Source organism: Nyctibius grandis, chromosome 5 (assembly GCF_013368605.1).
Source record: "Nyctibius grandis isolate bNycGra1 chromosome 5, bNycGra1.pri, whole genome shotgun sequence".
In the NCBI taxonomy this organism is placed as follows: Eukaryota; Metazoa; Chordata; class Aves; order Nyctibiiformes; family Nyctibiidae; genus Nyctibius; species Nyctibius grandis.
In genome coordinates, this window is record NC_090662.1 from 16,577,281 (window position 1) to 16,596,533 (window position 19,253).

Genomic DNA, 19,253 nt, shown 5'->3' on the forward strand with positions numbered 1-19,253 from the left:
AAGAATATCTCTTCAGAGTAAAGCGAGCTGTTCCTAAAGTTATCCCAACAGTAACAAATTTCTTAAGGAATATAGAGATTTATATTGTACAGTTTTATTACGTAACTTATATAATTTCATTTAACGGCTTGATTTCATCATCTTCCTAAATCTATATTCTAGTACTGTGTAATAATTAGAGATTCTAAGCAAGAAAAGACTATGTACCTTGACCTTGTGTGTGATACTGACTGTAAATACAATCAGCTGTTAGTTCTCCACTGGAAAATTATCTGTTGTGGATAGCGTGTGCCATTGTGGTTGTGGATTACCTGTGCCATTGCTACCCATGCTGGTAGTGCTGCACAAGCACAGCTGAACTGCTTTTAGAGCCAGCTCCAGTGCTGCCCCATAGCTGTCCCTGTGCGGGGCCAACTCAGGTGCCCTCATGATGTACATACAGAACTCGGCATGCAGAGGCCGCTGGCTGGAGTTAGTTTTGGGAAGACCATTTTGTTAGCCTAGGCTCAGCACCAATCGTGTTGGAAGAGGCAGGCATGTCCCTGCTGAGACTGGCTGTGGGTGAGAGCACACAAGGTGGGGGCAGTGGTGGTGCTTGTCGTGCCTTCCTTGAGATTCTGTGAGGTCTCTTTAGTGTGAAGGCACATTAACATAATTCTATTATCTTATGTCTGTATCAACCTGGGAGTGCTCTGAAATAATCATTCTGCCTGGAATAATCCTGAATTAAAGTGAAAGTTTCCTGCGATGGAGGGAAATTAGAGGGGCTCCAAAATACTGCTATTATTATTGTTATCCATGGTGTCCCAGTCTATCATAGTCCTGGGTAATGGGGAGTTAACTATATTTCATCCATTTGGGACAGAAAAACATAAGCCTGACTAAAGCATGTATTTTAGAAAGGCATTCATTTAGATTTGATTTTTCTCTTGTTCTGATTAGCTCATTCTAATTAATAATCTGTTTATAAAAGAAGACAGGCTAATGTTAATTTGCATAATATAGGAATGTGATTACAATAGGCATAACTCAAGTATTTCTGAAAGTTGCTGGACCTCTGAGAAATAGATGAGCTTGGAACTGAAAAGGTGGGGCCCGTAGTGCCCATGATGCTCATTGGTTGAAACTTGGCCTGGGATTTTGAGATACATCATGAAAAACACATGTGTAAACCAGGAATAACTCTTCTGAAATCACTGCAGTTAGGCTATATAAAATTATGTGGTGTGTTGAGAGCAGGTTCTCAGTTTGTTGTTGAAACTTGGGGCTGTGTTTAACCCACTGACCTCAGTGAGGTCCTTGAGAGTTTTAACACTGTTTTGCCCTCAATAGGATAGAAAAAAAAGTATGATTTGGCTGTGGCTTTTGTTTCATAACCTCACATGGGGCATTTGAGTCTTCCACCCAAGGATGATATACTATGGTGCGGATATTTCTGTTTGTATTTACCCTTTAAGATATATTAGTGATATTCCTGCTCTGTAAATAGACCTGTTTTTTAGGGACTATGGGCTGCCAGATTTGAGGGCTTTAGGCATGTAATGGCTGAATTTAATTTTCTATTTGTTTGTTTTTTTAAGGCGGTTTAGCCCTTTGCCCTATGAAGAAATTACAGTGGCTAATTGAAAGTGGGGCTTGGGGAAAGTGTTCTAATTTTTACTAATACCAAAGATTACTCACTAATCTTCTGCCAACCCTTGTCACTCAGAGCAGGCATTTTAGCTTTGTGTATTTTGCTCTAAAAGAGCATTGCCTTCAGTTGCCATAAATGTGGCCTGAGCAGTCTTCTGACGGCCTCTGTCCACCGGAGCGGCTGCAGGGAGCCGGGTGTGCTCACCCCGGCTGGGGCACACGTGGGGTCCCCACGTGCTCTGCAGCACCGTCTGGGGTTGTGTATTTGCCTGGTTTGCAGACCTGCAGAAGGCACCACTTTACAGGTCTGGTTGTCAGAGAGTGCTTGAGCATGTCCTTATCAGCCCCTGATAAGCAGAACCTCTTGTTAAATCCCAGGCTGACAGTCCCTGACTTCTTAGGAAGGCTGCATGTCTAACGCCTGCAATGTGTTTAGCTCCTTATTCCAGGTGACATTAATGGCACAAGAATCTCTGACAGTTTCTGACGCAGGCTTGACTTTGAGCACTTAAACTGGGAGTCTGCAAAAAGGGACAGCTCAGGCTATCAGAACAAGTTAACCATGTACAGGGTGCCCAGCTAGGGATCCTTTCTTAGCATTGCCTTCTTGAAGTCTTGGTACTCTGCAAACAAGCCCGTAGACCCCCATTTCCTCCTCTGCTCACAAAATTATGCTGCTTTTATGGTCTGTTTCGCAGGGCTGTTGTGATGACTGCTCATAAAGAACAGCACAAGAGGTGAAGTACAGGGGGGAAAGGAATAATGGTTAGACAGTCGTTACGTGACAGAAAAATTTTTAGTGCATGTTTCATGAAGTTTTATTTTGTTTTTACAGCCTATATTCTTGGTGAATAGATATATTAAAACCCTTCAGCCTCTTTTAATCATTTATCAATTATTTCTGTTTATTTACTCGATCTGTATTGCCAGAATATTTTAAAAACTCTACTTTTGTACGGTCATCTGAGCAAGGATTTGCCAAAATGAATTTCAGTTACCAGCAGGTAACACCTTAGATGGTGGAATTCTCTCCTATGTAGCACTAACAACAGAACAACTGTAATATGTCAGGTAAGGTTCGATAGCTTGCACAGTTTCAAATGATAATTTAATCAAAACTTTGTCAGGATACAGACCCCCATCATTTCTCTTTTTTTTCCCTCCCTATATTCTTTTTGCCCTATGTAAGTTTGTAATAGATTTTGGTTGAGACAAACTAGAACATGAAGAGTTATGTTTAGTATTGGAGTGACACCATACACTTGAACAAGAGCCTCTGTGCACAGCAGGACATTACTCAGTTGTGGTGCAGCGCTCTTTCTCATACTGTAAAAAAAGATCAAATGTCACTGGACATGTTCTGAATTTATCTGCATGCCAGTTTGCCCTTTATTGGGAAAAATCCCTGGATTTTGCAATGACAAGGTTTTGCAATCCATGTTTTTTGTTCCTTTTACATTTTGCACAAGTCTGTGGTGGTGGTGGTATAGCTGTAAGTTACTGTAAGCAGGTTTTTTTCTAGCAAGTTGTTTTATTGAATCGCTCTGAGCAACCAACCCTCAGCACATGGTCGCTATAACCTTTAAGATAAAGTATATTTTTTTGCCGTAGAGTTAACTTCAATAGCTACATAGGTATTGCCTCAAGCCCATTCCCTTACCGAGTTTACCCCCACTGGAATATTGTGGTGCTGTGAACTGGCATGTGTCAGCAGTGTTTCAAGCGGGGTGTTGTCGGAGATGAGGTGGTCCTCTGACAAGACTTCTCATGGTAGGGAGCAGTCCTCAGGCAGCCTACAGAGCCCAACGGCCAGCTCCTTTCTTCTGCACATGCAGGCAGGCACCGAAAGTCCTGAGAAGCCGCTTGTGGACACTGCTGGGAGGAGAGTGGTGAGCAGGGGTGTTGGGGAGCGGCTGCAGCGGCAGGGTGGGAAGCACAATACCTAAGCACTGCTTCTTGTGCGTGCATGTAGCTCGAGGCTTGAATCCACAGATATAAGTAAGTGCAATATTCCTGTGGCCTGTGAGTGGGATTTCAAAGCGGCCCTCATAGTTAAACCTGGATGCCAAGACTGTCTCTTGGCATGGTACTCTCTGGGTGCCACTTTCACTTGAGCCTTGTGAATCAGGACAGTCATCTCAGTCCAAACCTAAGAGTCAGCCTAGCCCAGAACTCCGTATGGACAGTGGCTAAAAAAAAGATATCCAGGGAAGGTGCTAAGCACAGGCAGAGCAAGTAGTGCTGCTTCCCTGGAAATCTCTCTGCAGCTTCTGTTGCTCTGTGGCTCCAGGAGGAGTGTTTGATCAGAAATAGTGTGGCCAGCAGGACGAGGGAAGTGATTGTTCCCGTGTACTCAGCACTGGTGAGGCTGCACCTCGAATACTGTGTTCAGTTCTGGGCCCCTCACTACAAGAAGGACATTGAGCTGCTGGAGCGTGTCCAAAGGAGGGCAACAAAGCTGGTGAAGGGTCTGGAACACAAGTCTTATGAGGAGCGGCTGAGGGAACTGGTGTTGTTTGGTTTGCAGAAGAGGAGGCTGAGGGGAGACCTTATCGCCCTCTACAACTACCTGATAGGAGGTTGTGGTGAGGTGGGGGTCGGTCTCTTCTCCCGGGTAACCAGCGATAGGACGAGAGGAAATGGCCTCAAGTTATGCCAGGGGAGGTTCAGGCTGGATCTTAGGAAGAATTTCTTCACTGAAAGAGTCATTAGGCATTGGAATAGGCTGCCCAGGGAGGTGGTGGAGTCACCATCCCTGGAGGTGTTCAAAAAACGTCTAAATGTGGCGCTTCAGGACATGGTTTAGTGGGCATGGTGGCATTGGTTTGATGGTTGGACTTGATGATCTTTTAGGTCTTTTCCAACCTTAACAATTCTATGAGTCTATGATTGATATCCCTCACTGAGTATTTCTGCCATTGATATGTCCATTTGTTTCTGAACCAAGGCTTTCAGCTCCCAAAGTGTTTGAAAGATAATATTTTTTTATGGCTTCAACAAAATACTTCTTAGACTTTCTTGGTCTTTCTTGGTTTCTTCTGGTTGAAGCGGTGAAGGTTGAGGGCAGCCTTGGTTGTAGTGACCATGAGATGGTAGAGTTCAGGATCTCATGTGGCAGGAACAGAATAGCTAGCAGAATTGCAACCCTGGACTTCAGGAGGGCCAACTTTGGCCTTTTCAAGCAATTGCTAGGGGAAATCCCATGGGACAGGGTACTAGAAGGTAAGGGGGCCCAAGATAGTTGGTTAGCATTCAAGGACTGCTTCTTCCGAGCTCAAGATCAGAGCATCCCAACAGGTAGGAAGTCAAGGAAGGGTACCAGGAGACCTGCATGGTTAAACAGGGAACTGCTGGGCAAACTCAAGTGGAAGAAGAGGGTGTACAGATCATGGAAGGAGGGGCTGGCCACTTGGGAGGAATATAAGTCTGTTGTCAGAGGATGTAGGGAGGCAACTAGGAAAGCTAAGGCCTCCTTGGAATTAAACCTTGCAAGAGAGGTCAAGGACAACAGAAAGGGCTTCTTCAAATACGTTGCAGGTAAAACCAACACTAGAGGCAATGTAGGCCCACTGATGAATGAGGTGGGGGCCCTGGAGACAGAGGATAAAAAGAAGGCAGAGTTCCTGAATGCCTTCTTTGCCTCTGTCTATGCTGCTGGAGGCTGTCCTGAGGAGCCCCGGACCCCTGAGGCCCCAGAAGAAGTCAGGATAGAGGAGGAATCTGTCTTGGTTGATGAGGGCTGGGTCAGGGACCAATTAAGCAATCTGGACGTCCATAAATCCATGGGCCCTGATGGGATGCACCCGCGGGTGCTGAGGGAGCTGGCGGAAGTCATTGCTAGGCCACTCTCCATCATCTTTACTAAGTCATGGGCAACAGGAGAGGTGCCTGAGGACTGGAGGAAAGCGAATGTCACTCCAGTCTTGAAAAAGGGCAAGAAGGAGGACCCGGGTAACTATAGACCGGTCAGCCTCACCTCCATCCCCGGAAAGGTGATGGAACAACTTGTCCTTGGTGCTGTCTCTAGGCACATCAAGGATAGGGGGATCATTAGGGGCAGTCAACATGGCTTCACCAAGGGGAAGTCATGCTTAACCAACTTGATAGTCTTTTATGAGGACATAACCCGGTGGACAGATGATGGTAAAGCTGTGGATGTGGTCTATCTCGATTTCAGTAAAGCGTTTGACACGGTCTCCCACAGCATCCTCGCAGCTAAACTGAGGAAGTGTGGTCTGGATGATCGGGTAGTGAGGTGGATTGTGAACTGGCTGAAGGAAAGAAGCCAGAGAGTGGTGGTCAATGGGACAGAGTCCAGTTGGAGGCCTGTGTCTAGCGGAGTCCCTCAAGGGTCGGTACTGGGACCAGTACTATTCAATATATTCATTAATGACTTGGATGAGGGAATAGAGTGCACTGTCAGCAAGTTCGCTGATGACACCAAACTGGGAGGAGTGGCTGACACACCGGAAGGCTGCGCAGCCATTCAGAGAGACCTGGACAGGCTGGAGAGTTGGGCGGGGAGAAACTTAATGAAATATAACAAGGGCAAGTGTAGAGTCCTGCATCTGGGCAAGAACAACCCCATGTATGAGTACAAGTTGGGGACAGACCTGTTGGAGACCAGCGTAGGGGAAAGGGACCTGGGGGTCCTAGTGGACAACAGGATGACCATGAGCCAGCAGTGTGCCCTTGTGGCCAAGAAGGCCAATGGCATCCTGGGGTGTATTAGAAGGGGTGTGGTTAGCAGGTCAAGAGAGGTTCTCCTCCCCCTCTACTCTGCCCTGGTGAGGCCGCATCTGGAATATTGTGTCCAGTTCTGGGCCCCTCAGTTCAAGAAGGACAGGGAACTGCTAGAGAGAGTCCAGCGCAGAGCCACGAAGATGATTAAGGGAGTGGAACATCTCCCTTATGAGGAGAGGCTGAGGGAGCTGGGTCTCTTTAGCTTAGAGAAGAGGAGACTGAGGGGTGACCTCATTAATGTTTATAAATATGTAAAGGGCAAGTGTCATGAGGATGGAGCCAGGCTCTTCTCAGTGACATCCCTTGACAGGACAAGGGGCAATGGGTGCAAGCTGGAACACAGGAGGTTCCGCATAAATATGAGGAAAAACTTCTTTACGGTGAGGGTGACCGAACACTGGAACAGGCTGCCCAGAGAGGTTGTGGAGTCTCCTTCTCTGGAGACATTCAAAACCTGCCTGGACGTGTTCCTGTGTGATATGATCTAGGTAATCCTGCTCCGGCAGGGGGATTGGACTAGATGATCTTTTGAGGTCCCTTCCAATCCCTAACATTCTGTGATTCTGTGATTCTTTTGCCCACCTTACTATGCTTATCCTGCCAGCCGTTGTAGCGACCTGGTTGACCACGCATCCACTTTGTAGTGAAAATACCAGCTAAATTTCTGTAGGGCTGATGATTCTCTGAGACCTTCTTGTAAGCTAACACTTCCATCTTTCTGGGCAACAAAAGTATATTGCGATTTGCTACAAGAGAAATAGAGAGTAGTTCAGCTTGCTCCATAACAAAGAGCTGTGGGTGCTGCTTCTAAATCTCCCAGTAACATATTTGGATGACCTTCACGAAATCCCAGTCTGGGGAGGAAGGCTTTGCCTGGTTGCTGCTCAAACACTGATTATTCACATGAGCTCAAAAATAGTTGCTTATCAAGGTTCTGACATTCTTGCTATTTTTGTTTCCTAACAGTAAATAATTTGTAAAATTTATTGTAAAATAAATTAAGCTCCCTGCAGCCAAATAACAGAGTGAATTTAGAAGTATGTAGCTGGAAGTAGCTGGGAAAGGACTGGTCTCTTTGACACTCCCAGTAACTTGTTTCAAACAGAAGTGGTCTCCAAGTTATGTTAGTTTTGTGTTAGATGTTCTTTTTTTAATGTTATATTATTTTTTTGTGTTGGTAAAATGTACTGAGGTAGCTATTTAGAGTTAAATCTTCCTATCTACAGATGATGTACAGAATTGGCCAAAGCCAGAGCACTATTTCATGCTTTCTTGTTAGAAATATGTCAGATTACAAATATTTTTTTTTATATGAGCACATCTGCTGAGAACTGCTGCTAATTTACACGCTGGGAGTGATAGCTCAGCCATCTGATGGTGACAGTCATGACTAGTGTCCTGAAATGAATTTGGCCTGTAACCCTAGGGACAAAACGAACAGTTTTGAAGAACGAAACAGCCCCCTGTATTACCAAACAGTAGTTGCATAAAATATGGTATCTGCTGTAATAAAAAATGTGTCTGAATTTCTTATCTTCTTATTTAAAAAAAAAATGTTGGGGGGAACTAGAATTCATGTTTAATAGTAACTTTGCTAGTTATGTTACTGTCTTGTTTATTTATATGTGTTCGGGGTTTGTAATAGCTTATTCGCCAGAGGTTTCCTTGCTCATTGCTAGCACTCTGAACCGTGGTAGTTGGGCTTCCCAGTGTATTTCTTGCCACTTGGACCTCTCACTACTATATGTGCTTGCACAAACCATCTGTGACTGTGGTTCAGAAGTTGTAGCTTTGCTCTGTTTTTTTTTCCTCCCCAAAGGAATAAAAAGTCGATTTGTGTCTCAAGCTGTTACTGTCTCTCCTGTTTTCTCAGCAGTTATTTTTCTCTTTATCTGGGCTTAGATGTTCAAGAAATGATGCATAACTCCCATGTAAAATTAAGTGGGATAAAATAAAAAGGTTCAGTATTTTAATTTTTCAATTCCATGTAAGCATTAAGAGCAATCTTTAAGGTTGAATATTAATAAGCAGGGTAAGGGCATACATTTTTAATGCAGTTGCTGCCCACGTTTGAAATTAGGTCATTCAGAGTTTTTCCTTACTGTCTATTCCAGCAGTTAATGTATCACATGAAAGTAGAGTTCAAGACCAGTGTTTTATACTAATTAGAAGCAGACTGAAGGTTGTATTTGGAAGGCAAAACATAAAACTTCATTTCTTTATCTATTTTATCTCTAGTAGCTCTTGAAGAAGCTGGTGAACCTAGAAATGAAATAGAGGCAAAACTGTGTGCTTTAAGATATATTTTGTGATCTCTCCCAGTTGGAGACAAGACAGGAGTCTTGATTCCAAATGCTTGCAGCACGCAGTTGGAGATGTGCCCAGATGGCACTACCAAACAGTCATTTGCACTGTAAAACTGGGATTTGGGCGGGGGCTGGCATTGTTATCGACTTACCCAAGGAGTTTGAAAGGTTAGTCAAAGCAAAAGTTGATCTTTCAGATGGGATTGCAAGTTGGTCTTTTTCTCTATAGGAGCATCTTTGGTGCCAGATTTCTAATTGGTATATTTTGTAAAAGTAAAATTAATTTTTTTTTACCTCTTTTTTTAATCCATGCTTGTGTAATTGTTTGCAAGATGCCAGTTCCTGTGCTCTCAATAAATGATGGAAATGCAGATCTAAATGTTTCACAACCAGTCATGAGCAGCAATAACTAACAGTAACTCTTAAGAAGCTGAAAATGGTCTTGAAAGCTTACTGGTTACTATCTACCATCTCTCTTGCAAAGCTGCTTAAAAGTTTAAGTGTGTTTGAAGTTAACATGGGTTTCTATACAGAAATAATGGTTAACAGATTTTTGTAGTTGTCTCACTTTGGATGAAGTATAACATTGTTTTGTTTAAAGTGTGTTAGACTATTACAAAAATAATCTAATTGAAATGTCGTGTTTTCTTTCAGCTCCAGTGATAAACCGATTCACCAGACGGGCATCAGGTAAGTTGGATAAAGTTGCATGTTTCATTTGTCTACATAATAGTTGAAGCATAATGCTAACAGTGATTGTAATGTGGAACATAATGTGACATTAGTCAGATTTCTTTAAAGTTGCTTGGCTTAGGTTAACCTCAAATTTGTTATCTGGTTTACTGAAAAATGTAGCCAAGGTTTCAGGTCACAGAACTTGAATGAAGCCTTCTTATTGCTGTGGAATTTATGGAAAACCTAAGTTTTTCTTTTAAAGAAAATAATTTTAGTCCTAACAGAACCTGCACTTTGAAAGCAAGAACTGAATGGAGTCTGATGCAGAGTTGTCTTGCTTATTTCATAGACAGGCTGAAACAGCAATTTGGTGATCATCTATGCATGAGAAAATGTAGAACTGTGCTAAAGTCTCCCTGTGTTTTCCAAAACCGAGCTGGTTTGTGTACATGGTGTGTTTTTCTGCTGTGCAGAGCTGGCAGATCGGGTCCGTGAAGCAGCATTGCCACGGTGGTGGTGGGTTGTGCTAGGAGTGCCCCTGCCTACCTTGGTGCCCATTTGCGAATTCTTCAAGTTAACTTGGTTCTTGCTCGCTCAGAGGACTATTTACTTTATTCCATTACATGTAACGGATCCCTTCAAACTACCTGTCATTAAAAATGAATATTCTTGGCTGTATCATAGCCTTTAGGCTTCATTTTTGAGGGCTTTTTCTCCTGAAGCATGAGGCCCAGAACCTAAGTCTTATTTGTTTGAAATACTGTGAATCTAAAAGTGGGGTGTAAAAGCCACCACTAAATGTAATAAGACTCATGACTGACTCATAAGAGTCAGCAGAGTGGGAGATGTGAGCCGTTCCTAGTCATCTCAGTATGCCAAGTTTAAAATCTAACTATAAAACGCTTTCTGTTTTCAACTGCAGATCATTTTTAGTAAATGTAGTAAAGCCTGTATTCCATAAGGCAGTAAGTCTATCCGGACTTCTAATTTTGCTAGTTACAGCCTCAGTCAGATTGTTCCTTGTCAATATAAAAATATTAGTGGAGATCCTCAGGGTTACTAAGGAGCTGTATAGAAAAATGGAGGTTTGCATTTGCAGGATTGGTGCATAGCATATGTAGCACAAAGTAAGAAAATGTAATGAATTCCAAATATTCTCATGTTTTAAGTAATGATAATACTTCATGAAGTACTGTAGCATGAAATGAAAGGAATAATTTGTTAACTAGCACTCAGTAACAGTGAGCAGAGCTTTATGCAAATTACATTGCATGTTTTAAGGAAAGTTTTACTGTGACTGATTGATAGCTGACTTTAATGAATGCAGTCCTTATAACAGTTGTCTGAGAAGCTTTTGCATTTCAGTAGGAGAGTTTGGTTGTTTGAAAAACTAATACTTGCTCAGAAAAAAAAAAAAGTTATTTTTAATGTTCCTTTAAAAGGAACTAAAAACATAGAATCATATGTTAAAAGCCTGAAATTTTTGCACAAGTATTGGGCAATTAATTTCATGTGTTTTGGTCTTGTTGTGGAGGGATAAAATAGAGTGATCTTATTCAGAATAATGAGTCAAGTTGTATGGGTATGGTCCAGATGTAAATCAGGTGAATACACTTCAAGCTGGAACAAGGTAATACTGCAGTCTAGTATATGTACTGTTTTATTAAGTTTCTGGCAGCTTTAATAGTCAAAATAATCATTTTTCAAACAAGAAAGCCCATGAAAGGTGATAGTTGTTACTTTTCTTCTTAAATACTAAATGGCTACCGGAGAGGTACAGTCCATTTAAGAAACTTGATTGATAAATTATAAAATTAAAAATATGAAACAGACTATGCTGATAATAGGACTGCAAACATCCCTGTAAAATGTTTGTAGTCCTAACTGTATTTTTAGATACTTTTTTTTTTTTTAATTGAACAATTGTTTGGATGCATTAAGGTAGTCAAGATACCTTGCAAGTGAAAGACCATATAGTAGCTGGTTTTTTGTGCTTAGTAGCTTAATAGCATTCTGTAATCAACATTGATTCTCTTGTTTAGGAAATGAGAGGCTGACCAAATGAAACGTAGGGTTTTTCTCAAACACAGGTTTCTCTTAATTTTAGGGTATTTAGCTAAGAGCTATTTTAGAATTTGAAATGTGCAAGTTTGTTGATTCTTGAGTGGTTTTGAAGATCTGCTTCTGATGAACATTACTCCAAGTTAATGCAAATACTCAGAGAGTTAGATGTAGCACATGGCTTCATGTTGCATCTGATCTAGTGATACTGCATGCTGATTCAGAGAGTGTGTTTTTAGGGTCCCTGCCTTTGTCACGCCTCTGCCTGTAGGTTGTCTCTACTTTCCTTGCATAGACCTAGAGTTGTGCTGCCTGAGGGTGCATTGATTTAAAGAAAATAGAAATACAGAAGGTTTTGGTGTGTTGATTTTCATTGTGTCTCCAACTGACCTGTGCTGTGGCTCTCAAATCACTACATCTGAAAGAGGGGTAGTAGTGGCTGCCTTTAGCCACTGGCAGGATGGAGAAAGAGCTGAACTACTGACATCAGTTGAGGTAAAACACCCAATGACACAAATATAGGCGGGGTGGAGAATGGATTGAGAGCAGCCCTGAGGAGAAGGACTTGGGCGTGATGGTTGATGAGAAGCTCAATATGAGCCAGCAATGTGCGCTTGCAGCCCAGAAGGCCAACTGCATCCTGGGCTGCATCAAAAGAAGCGTGGCCAGCAGGTCGAGGGAGGTGATTCTGCCCCTTTACTTTGCTCTCGTGAGACCCCACCTGGAGTACTCCGTTCAGCTCTGGGGCCCCCAACATAAGAAGGACGTGGAGCTTTTGGAACTAGTCCAGAGGAGGGCCACGAAGATGATCAGAGGGCTGGAGCACCTCTCCTATGAAGAGAGGCTGAGAGAGCTGGGGCTGTTCAGCCTGGAGAAGAGAAGGCTCTAGGGAGACCTTCTAGCAGCCTTCCAGTGCCTGAAGGGGGCCTACAGGAAAGCAGGAGAGGGACTTTTTACAAGGGCAAGTAGTGACAGGATGAGGGGGAATGGTTTTAAACTGAAAGAGGGTAGATTTAGATTAGATGTTAGGAAGAAATTCTTTCCTGTGAGGGTGGTGAGACACTGGACCAGGTTGCCCAGAGAAGTTGTGGCTGCCCCCTCCCTGGCAGTGTTCAAGGCCAGGTTGGATGGGGCTTTGAGCAACCTGGTCTAGTGGAAGGTGTCCCTGCCCATGGCAGGGGGGTTGGAACTAGATGATCTTTAAGGTCCCTTCCAACCCGAACCATTCTCTGATTCTATGATCCACAGCAAAGGCTCCTAGACTATTCTGCTAAAAGCTGCTTTTTGAGCTCTTGCAATGATAAGCAGGGAGAAGTGAGGAGATGACACATATTTCTTCACAAAGAACAATAAATCTCTACAGTGGATATCTTGATTTTGATGTTTCTGTTATTCTTTGGATAATGCCTAGTATTTTACTTGGGGGCATAAGATATAGTTATTTTTCCTAACTGAGCTAGAAATTAAGCAGCCAGAGTTTAATTGCTGAAGCACCTGCTGAAAACAATGTAGTAAGGCATTTATTATTTAACAGCTGTTCCTGTTAACATGCTGTGAATGTATTCATGTACTATCATTGGTATGTAGAGGATAAAGGCATAAGTAAGTTAGGAACAATTAATTGGTCTTAAATTTCAATTCTTAAAATTTATTGAGCTACCTAATTTAGTATCTCTTCTGAGTTTTTATGCATATGTGTATATATATGTAATGTGGGCTCTATACATAAAATACACGTATACCATAGTGCTGATGACGTAGCTACTTACGGGCTAGTTAAGCCAAGAGATGCAGTTTCTGAATATAGACAGATACTTTCTTGCTATGGATGAGATTAGTTTTCATCCAAGTATGTGATACCTAGGGATGGAAAGCTAATGTGGTTCTGTATGTTAGCAGAAGCATTGAGTTCCTGCTGTTCAGCATCTTGATGGATAAGTAAACAGGTAAATTATCTCATTAAATACTGGCAGGAGTTTAGAATAATGAAACAAAACCAGCATGAGTTTGCTACAGAATGAGCTGAAATTTATACTTGATAGATACCATTTACAGAGGCTATTTATAGCCATTTACTAGTATTATATACAAATGTATAATATTGTCTTAAATAAGAAACAGATAATAGTCTAAAAAGTGATTTCAGTTATGTATCTGCCTAAGCTTCTGAAAGAGTGAAGAGAACCTAACTGATGTTGCTGTGGGTTAGCAGCCTTAAGCTAAGAAGAACTGGTAGATAAGCTCAAGGGTATCTGTGGGTCATCTCTTATTAACAACAGAGATAACTGTCTCATTCCTCTCCCCCAAACAATATCTAACTTCAAAATACCATTTTCATCTGTGGAAAGGAAATAAATGAAGTTTTAAATATTGTTCTTTCAACCAAATGGGAAAAGAGAAGTACCTTTATTTATTTGCCAGCTTCTCCACAAAGCTCTAAACAAAAAAAAATTAAACGTAGTCAACAGACAGAGTACATCAGTGCTGAACCTCTGGGGGGAAACTGACTTGGGTATATCTGGAATAAACTTGCAGTCGAGGAGATACCACTGTTGTGGAAAGAACAGAAGGAAGCAGAGAAGGTAAAAACCTTCAGGCTTCTTCACCATGGATCCATGGCTTCTTCACCATGGATCCTAAGTGAGAAAGAGAGAAAGAATCTCACATGACACTAGAGGAGACCTCTGTGCAACAAGTATTATATTTTCTTTTTTTTACTTTGATTTTTTTTTTAATTTGCAGTTGTTGGAATTGGAAATACGTTTTGCCTTTACACACACACTGCTAAGAACTGTCACTTTTAGGTACATGGATGATTAACTGGAGAGGAAAGGCTGAGAAAGAAGGAAGCTGGTTTATTATGCCCTGTGAAAAGGATGTGTTTAATTCATTTAGCAGGTATTCAAAAGTCAAAATATTTTTGTATGTACACTTATGTACTGTGGTAATTTCTGATAAAGACAGAGCTTTTTTTTTACCCCTCTGTACTACTTGCAGAAGTACAGAAGTTTCTCTAAGAACCAAAACTCATTTTACTTAACTCTACAAATTTTAGACTTACAAAATATCAACAGTTTGAAGAGAAAGGAGGAGATGCAACATTCCCTTAATTGCTTGAGATGTCCAAAAGCTGTGATAATGGAATTGTCTAACACAGTTGGTGGTTAATTTGAATTGGTAGAGAAGTTGTTTTAGTTCACTTCTGCTCAAGCCTTGCAACTATTTAAATATTTTCCAGCAAGAATTTCTGCAGGTGACAAATATTTTCTGTTAAACTCAGTTGGCAGAAAACACTTAATCGGAAACCTATGACATTTTCAGTTGTTTTAGAATTTTCAGAAATAAGTAAATCTTTTAATCGAAACACACTGATTAATTTCTAAGCCTCTCAAGCTAGCTGTTTTTATTAAAATACTACATACACACAGTGAAACACTTCACAAACAAGTTAGCGAGTACTTTATAGCATCATTATGTATAAAGATGACATTAGTGGTGGGTTGCCTGTCAGACCTCCAAGCCCTGTGACTGCACAGCTGGAGCAGGACAGTGCCACCGCATCAGAGTCCAGACACACGCTTGCACACTTCGTCACACACAGGTCACGTTACAGGGCTGTCCCTACGGCGTGACCAGACCATGGCCCTTCCTGCCCGAGTTGGCTGTGCCCTCGTCGTGCAGCGGCAGCGACGGGTGTGCTCAGCTCTCCCCGCCTGACGCACAGGGCTCACGCTTCTGCCTGGCATGTGACGGATGCCTGCATTTTGGCACACGTTCAGATGGGAGGAGGGAGGTTCTGCGCAGCCCTCATAAAAGGGAAAATCTGGGAGCAAGTTTGCCAGAACAATTTATCTATTCTTCATCTCTTCATCTTTGTGTAAGGTGCCATTAGGAAGAAAGTGACAAGATAAAAGTTTCGGGCTTCATTATTCTCTGAACAGATGTGTGGACTGTGGATTAGTCATGCCCTCGGTAGCATTTACATATACCACTGCTAGTTTTCAGTTTAATGATTTCTACAGAAAATGTGACAACCTACTTAAGAAACACTGAGGAATTTTACTGGATTTAAACCATGGGAGTCCTGTTAGTGAAGGAATTGCTAATTGCTCTCTGAAATGGTAGGTATGGAAGAACATAGGTGATATTAAATTCAATGGTTAAATATAAACTCGTATTTAGGAAGAGCAAATCAATACTGTTAGCCAAGAATAGACTATGCCCCTAGGAACAACATTTCATTTGTAATTTGAATTTGCTTGAATTATATTGAGATTTTCTTAAAGAGATTGGCACCCACTTTCCTATGTTAAAAATTCTCAGAGAAAGGCAGCTAATTGAAATGAAGTGCTATTCCCTTTCATACAGTAAGGCTGCAGTTGTACCAAAAATAATGGTGAGGTATGAAGTAACTGTAAACTCCCCTTTGAAATGTTCAGGTAGGAGGCAGTGGTGTTGTAGAAGCATATCAAGTCATAGTGACAGAAGGAAGAAGAATAAAGAACTTTGTTGATGAACCAGTAATTCCAGTGTAGTTCTTCAAGCAGAGTTACTGGTTATGCTTGTTCTGAGTGATGAATAACCCCCAAAATGAGTTCAAGTGATGTTGGATTCATCTTTGTTCTTTGTTACATGCATGTAGTCAATCCACAATTTAAAATGCCCAATCCTTCAGGGTTTTTAAATAAACAGGGACGTAGTCAGCTGACATGCAGTAGTATCTAATACTAAAACTCAGTTAAGCACTAAAGCTGCCATTGTAGCCGTGAGGAAATCCAGAAGAAACAGTGCCGTCAGAACTTTAGGGTGTATCTGCATTGCATGACAGAGCGCAGTAAAGGCAGCACCTAAGCTTATGGTAGCACATCAGTGTGGAGGCTTACTGGAGGTCACAGAAACAGAATATCTTACCTAAGTTCAGCACACTGAAGCGATTGTTAGACTGTGCTGACTTCTGCGGGGCTGCAGCCGTACATGGGTGCAGAAAGTACTGTGCATCGTTGTGTGAGTGGATATGCCCGTTGTTTACTTCGTGCCCCTCTTGCAGGGCAGTCACCGCTTCTGTTTCATGCAGCTTTCCTACGCAGCCGTGCCTCTTCCACCTTACTTTGTAATAGCAGCTGCCTCAATTGCTAATTGCTGAGAACATACTCCCGTCTTTATTTTGTAATTTTGCACAAATGCATTGTATAGTCTGTACTCTCCAGTCCTTACAGAGAATATTATCTTTCCTTGTTGTGCTCTCTCGTACAGTTACCATCATTGTAACACTTAAATCCTTCATGAACCTTGAGGAATTACCCAACACCCATTTCCATTAATGAATGAGGAGTATCCTGAGCTTATAGGAACTGAAGCATCGATATTCAAGTCAGAATGTGTATTGTTAATTTTGCCTGTATCAGAAATGGAATGCCCTACATGAATCCCTGTTTTCTTTCTGTGAAGCATTTAGCATCATGTCACGGTTTAAAGCTGGGCCAGCTATTAAACCTGTGGCAGATGCCCTCTGTTATCCCCCTCTCCCCCCAAAGGGAAAGGGAAAAGGGAAAAGGGAGAGATACTTCCGGGTTGGAAAGTTAAAACAGTTTTAATAAACTATAATAATGAAAAAGACTATAATAATAATAATATAAATAATCAAATATATACAAATATATATACAAAACCAGGATTGAGCTCCCCTGAAGTCAGCCACGTCACCACCGGCACTGCAGGGCAGGCTCCGGGAAGGCCCAGGCTGGGCCCAGCGACGGTCGAGAGCTGGATTCAGGAACACACGGATCGGGATCGGGGGCAGCAGGAAAACAGACGGAGTCCTCCTTGGACACCGGCCATAGCAGAAAGAGAGCGAGACCCTCGTGATCCCCCCGCTTTATACCGAGAATGACGTGTATGGGATGGAATACCCTTGTTGGTCAATTTTGGGTCACCTGCCCTGTCTGCTCCCCCCTGCAGCTGCGACCCCCCTTCGGCTCTTCACTCATAAGCAGTGAGGAATTCAGCAGTGACCTTGGTTTCTCTAAGAATAAGTACAGCAAGAGCCTTACTGCACAACATCCCTACCGGTACCTCAGCGATAACTACAAACTTCGAGCGTTATCAGTCCTGGAAGCAGACACTGTCTGCAAACATGCAGTTAGTTTCAGAAAGTGCAGTTACTTAGAGGAGACTTAGCTGAAAGTAAAAATCACTGAAAGGAAAATCGGCCTGGTTTAGGCCAAACCAGGACATTCCACCCCTTATTCCGTACCATTCACGTCATACGCAGATCACCACTAACTTTTCATTTTAAAATATATACAGATAACATTAGTTTATGATTCATCTCTATACAGGAAAAAAAGGTTCATCAAGTTCATTTAGTTCAGGATTGTGGGTTTCCATCTGGCTAGGAGTCTCCCAGGGTAGGAGAGATGGTATGAGCTTTGTCACAGTTCGTGCCCATGGGTTGCTGGTTAAAGATGTCAGTCTCGAGGAGGTTACTGGACGCCACTTGCAGCTAGCTCCGGTCTCATCACCACTGCTTCAACCTGAAAGACACTTATGAACACTGTTAGTATTATGCAGCAATTAACATCATGCAGTTCAGAATTAAGTATTCTCACCCAAGATCAGATCACCTTCAGGGACACATCGGACTCCACCATCCTGCAGCATCACCCCCCAAGTACATCCAGGTCCTTGAGCAAAAGCAATCCCATGAATGGGTTTACCTTTGCCTGTAGCAGGAAGAACCCAGACAGTTTTTCCCAACAGATTCCTTTCATGCACCACAGGGACTTTATCCCCTTCTACTGTATGTAAAAGGTCTGACTGAGCAGGGCCAGCTCGGTTGATAGATCCTCTGGTGTTAACTAGCCAGGTAGCTTGTGCCAAATGCTTATCCCAGTTTTTAAAGGTTCCACCCCCCATTGCTTTTAGGGTAGTTTTTAACAGCCCATTATAGCGTTCAACTTTCCCAGATGCTGGTGCATGATAGGGGATGTGATATACCCATTCGATGCCATGCTCTTTGGCCCAGTTATCTATGAGACTGTTTTTGAAATGAGTCCCATTGTCCGACTCAATTCTCTCTTGTGTGCCATGTCGCCACAAGATTTGCTTTTCAAGGCCCAGAATAGTGTTCCGGGCAGTGGCATGGGGCACAGAGTATGTTTCCAGCCATCCGGTGGTCGTCTCCACCATGGTAAGCACATAACGTTTACCCTGGCGGGTTTGAGGGAGTGTGATGTAGTCAATTTGCCAGGCCTCCCCATATTTATATTTCAACCACCGTCCCCCATACCACAAAGGTTTTAACCGTTTGGCTTGCTTAATTGCGGCGCATGTTTCACAATCATGGATAACCTGTGCAATAGAGTCCATGGTTAAGTCCACCCCTCGGTCACGAGCCCATCTGTATGTTGCATCTCTCCCTTGATGACCTGAAGTGTCATGAGCCCACCGAGCTAAAAATAGTTCACCTTTATGTTCCCAGTCCAAATCTATTTGGAACACTTTAGCAGCTTGATCCGCTTGTTGGTTGTTTCGATGTTCCTCAGTTGCCCGACTTTTACGTACGTGAGCATCTACATGACGTACCTTCACGGCTAGTTTCTCTAGCCGAGCACCAATATCTTGCCACAGTTCAGCAGCCCAAATAGGTTTACCTTTACGCTGCCAGTTGCTTCGCTTCCACTGCTTTAACCACCCCCACAAGGCATTTGCCACCATCCATGAGTCAGTATAAAGATACAGCCTTGGCCACTTTTCTCATTCAGCAATGTCTAGAGCCAGCTGGATGGCTTTTACCTCTGCAAATTGACTTGATTCACCTTGTCCTTCTGTGGCTTC

The 19,253-nt window shown here is 42.5% G+C and overlaps 1 protein-coding gene across 1 annotated transcript in view; it reads left to right on the forward strand.

Moving 5' to 3' along the window:
- The window catches only part of PRKAR2B (protein kinase cAMP-dependent type II regulatory subunit beta), a 105,426-nt gene that overhangs the window by 25,801 nt on the left and 60,372 nt on the right, over positions 1 to 19,253 (forward strand). Inside the window, exon 2 of the mRNA XM_068401532.1 lies at positions 9,336 to 9,371. Coding sequence (XP_068257633.1) covers positions 9,336 to 9,371 — 36 coding nt within the window. The remainder of the gene's footprint in view (positions 1 to 9,335; positions 9,372 to 19,253) is intronic.